Source organism: Planococcus citri, chromosome 4, assembly GCF_950023065.1.
Source record: "Planococcus citri chromosome 4, ihPlaCitr1.1, whole genome shotgun sequence".
In the NCBI taxonomy this organism is placed as follows: Eukaryota; Metazoa; Arthropoda; class Insecta; order Hemiptera; family Pseudococcidae; genus Planococcus; species Planococcus citri.
In genome coordinates this window covers 55,111,185-55,117,184 of record NC_088680.1, presented here as the reverse complement: position 1 = coordinate 55,117,184, position 6,000 = coordinate 55,111,185, and the positions used below count along the sequence as shown (strand labels likewise).

Below are 6,000 nucleotides of genomic sequence, written 5' to 3'. Positions count from 1 at the left end.
ACATTAAATTGGCTTAAGCCAGTATCTTTATTATTTATTGGTATTAAAAACCGAATCACCATACGTATAGGAATTCAACATCATAATCTTCAAATTAAATACATATTTCCACACATTAATGATACATAGAAATCCAATTCATAATCGTGAAATTATTCATGGGTGTGTTTTCAATAAGTAGCCTTGAATTTTTTTATAGGTAACCCCTTCGGTTAGCTGGATTCAATGTTTGAAAACATGGCTCACTTTATCAACAATTTTCCCTTCCCCTGTCCCCATGTCCCCCTACCTAATGTTAATCCATATAATGTATATAAACAATCCTATCTTACGTTAGTTAGGTATCTGCTATTCAATGCTGGCGCACCTGAAGATGAAAAATAGAAAATTCACCAACTCGAATGCATTCTAGAAAAATATGAATCTAGCTCTTGAGAATGTTTTGAAAAATACTAATAAATAATAATAATGGAAATTTCTAATCACCGGCACATTCTTGAGTACATAAATCCAGATCTACTTCTACTTGTTTACCTATGTTAAGACACTAGATAGGTAATGCTATGGGATGAACCAGTTCGAAGGAACGTTAGTTTTGACGAACTGCAGACGACCTTGCACCTCTCTCTCTCTCTCGATTCTACTGGTTGGTACGATAGCCTACGTATGTACTCTACAATTTGTTGAAGAAAATATGTGTGTGTATATTTGTATTTGTCAAATGCACGTTTAACGTAGCGAACGCGAGTGACGGTGGCGGCAGCGAGATAATCAACGAAGGATATCGCGGTCCCATCTTTTGCTTCATTAACGCGTCCGCGTATGCATGATTAGTTGGTAATTGTATACGCTTGTTAGTGGTTCGTATGTAATTCGAAAATTAATGCAATAAAAGTGCGTGTTTTTAATGTAAATTTTCGCGATTTGTATGTACTTATTATGATTAAATCGTTTATCGAGTGAATTTCATCGAGTCGACATTTTTTATAATCGTCATTGATCGTAATGGCTGAAACGGAACCCGAACGCTTGGAAGAGCCGCAAGAGCAAGAAGAAACTCAACAAGATGATGTTACAGATGATCCGAAGTTAGTGCCAATTATGTTTTTTTTCCGATACCTATACTTTTTTAGTAGTGTACTCGTATACAGTGTACATAAGTACATTTGTGTACATTCGCAGTGATCTGGTGGTTCACCTTTTATTATTTTTGGCAATTGATAAACGTTCAAAATCGACTATAATTTTATAAATATAAATGAACTGTTTGGAATAGCGTGAAAATGGAGGGTTTGTGTTGAACTGCACGTAGATGTAATGCAGATGCTCATTAAATGGCCAAAGAGTGGTCAAGTTTATAACGTTTGTATATATTTTCCTAAAAATAAAATTCGTTTCGTGATTTTAATCACTTTTTTCGAGAATTTTTTTTCATCTATTTTTGAAATACACGAATGGTACCAGCACGACCTACATTTGGTCAATTAATCCAAGAGGCAGAGGCAAATTCCACATTGAAATCACAAGAATTGACTTACTAAAAATGAGAGCATAGATTAGGGCTTTAAATCATCAAATAGGCTGTAAGATTTTTGAAAATATGAATCTCATTTCAACAAACTTCCCTGCAAATTCAAATTTTTATAATGTTTTTTGAGAAACATAAAGAAAAGTGCTGACTCATCATCAAAGGTTAAAAAGGTTTCAAGTAGGTAGATATAAAATATGACTATTCTTCTCAATACAACTTATCTGCAAATTGCAAATCATTGTTATATGATTCATGGACAGGTATAAGTTAAATTTAATTTTGCCATAAGAGAAATCGTGCGATGGTTTCTCGTGATGAAGGTACACCTACGATCACTGCGAGGCACGAACAGGGCCATGAAGTTTTTCGAGCTGTTCTGCTGGAGCTGGTGGATTTTTTTATGGACGTAAAATGAGTATCTATCTGAGAGAAAGGAGAGGCGCTATTTAAGTACTTATTAGGAACATTGTACGATGTACGAGATGATAAAAAAAAAACGAACTGGATTGTATTTATCTCGATGGATATCCGGCAGTGCACATATTTTTGAAAAATATCATATCGCACGAGATAAAAACAAAAAAAAAGAGTTGAATTTAAACCCAGTGATTAGGTACGACCTTCCATTCCATGATTTGAACCTCATCCAATAGCGTAATGATTTAGTGACAAATTTTTATCAAATAGAAATTTTAAATTTCATGCACACGTGAGACACAGGGTGTTTAAAAAGTCATGAAAGATGAAATTTGCTACGTGTTTAGAATAAAATGGCAAATTGGTCATTTTTTTTTGTTTGATCGATGCGCAAGCAAGCAATAATTACAGTGCCCGGCTATATGGCTATGGCTATACGGCTACAATTTGAAACACATCCAACTAGACTAACATTTATGGAAACCGGTTGAAAGGTTCACAACCGGTTACCATACGGCTGCTACGTATACTTATATACGTAAAATAATAAGATGCAGAATTATATAGACGTGAGAGAGAGAAGAGGAGGGCGATTGCATTCCAATTTTTTTTTGGTCTTGTGTACATTTTCGTTGCCGGTACCAAAAATCGGAGAATCGAACTGAAAGAAAATACCAGCGTGTTTAATTTGCTGGAATTCCTGAATAATTTTTTGCATATTTAAATTACCCATCAAATATTTTACCATTTCTTTTTTTTTTTTTTATGAATTTTTGGAAGCCGATTTAAAGCCAACTAGGTACCTAATGATTTAGCCATTTGAATTTCAAAACATAGGTAGTTGTCATTTTAGTGAAGTTCCGGGTGATCTAAAAACTGTAATAAATTGATGATAAATCAAACAACTAGTAATTATCACCAAAAACCATATTTCTGGTCGAATTTGAATTATAATTAGTTTTTGTGCCACAATTTTGACACAAATGGGAAATAGCATGGTACCTACCTACTTTCTTGACCTTGATTTTCTTTTTCAAAAATAGCACTGAAATCTCAAAATGGGTGACTGTAAAATGTAGACCTAGGTACTTTTACTAAGATTTGTAAGTGATTTTTATTACACTTTGAGGTAAAAAATACTAAAAACCATGTAGGGGGCAACTTTACTACCGTTTTTCTAGTTACTTTTCACTTTCATAGGGGAGAGACGCCAAATATGGAATGTTGCCTAATATGGAATGCGACAATATCTCGAATGTTTACCATCGAAATCTACTGGCGATGGTCAGAATCGATTAAGCTAGTGAAATAACCAGGCTATACAAATTTTGGTGGTGGTCCGTAAAGTTATCTGTGTTTAATTGACAAAAATGTGATTTGATAAAAAAAAAAAATTTCCATGAAAAATTTTGAATTCAAAAATTTTAGCAAAAAATTGTGCGAAAACATTTGTATGAAGATAGCTTCTAGAAGTGAAAAGTGGGTACTTTCAGAATATTTTATCAGTTTTTCTCGAAAGCTGCAAATAAAGAAGTTATGATCGTTTTTTATTCAGATTCTTTGGGTAGCCTATTATGGAATATGTTGTGTTTCTTATTTTTTAAGTATTCTTCCGATCACACATGTTCAAAACGTTAGTAATTATGCATCTTACACGTATTTTAGGTCTCAAGTCAAATAAATTCGATTAAATACGTAATTTTATCCATTAATTTTTGAAAAAAAATTTTCCTTTCTAAGTCAGATAATTTTACGTTTTAAATCGATTAAAATGTTAGTTTTATCAACAGTGAACATAGCTTTACTTTATTATTGCATTTCAAATCGAATACATTTGGTTAACCACATCATTTTTACCAATATTTTTTGAAAAAAAAAACCATTCCATATTTGGAGACCATTTTTTCAAAGTCTGAAAATGACACTTTCTACAAAATTGGAAGTGGGGGGAAAAGTTTTTGGTTTTGAGAACTGAGCTTTTAGGGGGTGAAACTAGAGGGTTGCAGCTACCCATTGGTTGTTTGAGATCGCCCTTAAGTTGATTTGGGGCTGAGCAATCTCAATTTTAAAGATGGCCTTCCATATTTGGCGTCTCTCCCCTACTTGTATTTACTTATTTAAGACACCATACACCAAACACAGAAAGACATTTCTGATGAACTGATCTAGGAAAAAAAATCGATATTGAAATTAAACACAGCTCACAAAAACATTGAGAATAAAACTTGACGCAAAAAGCAATGTACGATTAGCATAACACACAAAAACTTCGAGGAAAAGAATAGAACCGTAAGAAAAAAAATACAGTTCACCCTATACACAAGAACTGTGAGAACGAGAAATTGAATTTTTCAGTAAATAATATGACTGACGCAGCCGGCAGCACACTAAAACTTTGAGAACAAAATAAAATTTTTTGGAAAAAATTATGATTCGCACAATAGGTATGCAAAAACTTTGAGAAAAAAAATGATTGAACGTTTTGGAAAATAACACTACGCCTGCAAACTTTGAGAACGAGAAATAGAATTTTTCAGAAAATAATATGATCAACACAGCACACAAAAACTTTTGAGAACAAAAGTAAATTTTTTGGAAAAAATTAAGATTTACCTACACAATATACAAGAACTTTGAGAAAAAAAATGATTGAACTTCATGCTCAATCATGCACAAAAACCTGAAATGCTCAAACAAGGTGACCCAACTCAAGTGCATAGTATTAGACTATGCTTTTTAGTACATTTTACTGCATTGCATTATTTGCTGTGTACTAAATGTTTTGCAGTATTTACGACCTACATTGTAATTTGTACTAAACTGTTTGGTAATTTATGAAGAAGTTGACAGCACATTCTACTTTTTAAGTCACTTTTACTAAATGATTAAGTAGTACGAGATTGCTCAACAACAAAGTTGAATGTACTTTTTAGTTCTCTCAGTGTAATTTGGAATTAATTACCGATAATTTCTAGTAAATTACTGGTAATTCCTCGTAAATGTGGTAATTTTTAGTAAATTTTTGGTACGTTTTTGGTAATTTTCCTGTTAATTACCAGCAGATTACTAGTAATTCTTGGTAAATTATTTCTGGTAATTTTAGGTAAATTAATGACAATTTCTGGTAAAAGAGGTATTTTTTTTGGTAAATTACTGGTTATTTTTGGTAAATTTATGATTGTTTCTAACTTTCTAGTAAATTAAGGGTAGAGACACCTATTATGGACCACTTTTTTTTTGAAAGATTGCCATTTTAAAACTATAGGGAGTAGAAACCCCCATCAAAGGCTTCAAATGAAGCTCCATCCTACCACTAACACAGTACAAAACTTTAGGGTTGAAGGTCAACTTCAAGTATGCTTTTTTTATTGTTAAAGTGAGTAGTGACGAGTGTCAAAATGACAGTTCGAAATTTTGGACGCCTAATATGGACCACCTATAAAATTTTAAAATAAACATACTTTCACATTTTTCAAAATGTCATAGGTACCTACTTATTTGTAAAAATGAACAAAAAAATGTATTTTAAGCAGTGCAGGTTAATTTTGAATATTTTTTTTAATTGTTGAATGACGAGTGTCAAAATGACAGTTCAAAATTTTGGATGCCTAATATGGACCACCTTTAGAATTTCAAAATAAACACATTTTTACGCTTCAAAACATCATATTTATTTAAAGAAATGTACAAAAAAAGTATTTTAAGCATCCTCCTTTTCAGCGACTGTAAGAAATGTTGAAAATGAGTAAAAAATTCAATATCACAGGCGGTCCATATTAGCGCACCCCATTAAAAAAAAACTTTGCACCAAAAATTTCTGTACATACGCTCATTTTTAGCAAAAACTGATCACTCCAGCAGAAACTACATCCTTTTTTAATATTATAAACGTCAATAACATTCAGAAAATTACACCACATATATATTTTAATAAAAGTTGAAAAACGCTAAAAAAAAATTTCAGTGTCTCAAAACAGTTTTTTGTAAATTTCTCAACGAGTTTTGATTTTACAGTTGTAATTTTTGTCTCATTCGTCTTTTTGGTGAAAAAT

At 32.1% G+C, this 6,000-nt stretch overlaps 1 protein-coding gene across 1 annotated transcript in view; it reads left to right on the top strand.

The window, feature by feature from the left end:
* The first annotated feature begins 707 nt into the window (after positions 1-707).
* The window catches only part of LOC135845737 (protein unc-13 homolog 4B-like), a 39,341-nt gene continuing 34,048 nt past the window's right edge, over positions 708-6,000 (top strand). Inside the window, exon 1 of the mRNA XM_065364535.1 lies at positions 708-1,088. Coding sequence (XP_065220607.1) covers positions 1,006-1,088 — 83 coding nt within the window. The 5' untranslated portion in view covers positions 708-1,005. The remainder of the gene's footprint in view (positions 1,089-6,000) is intronic.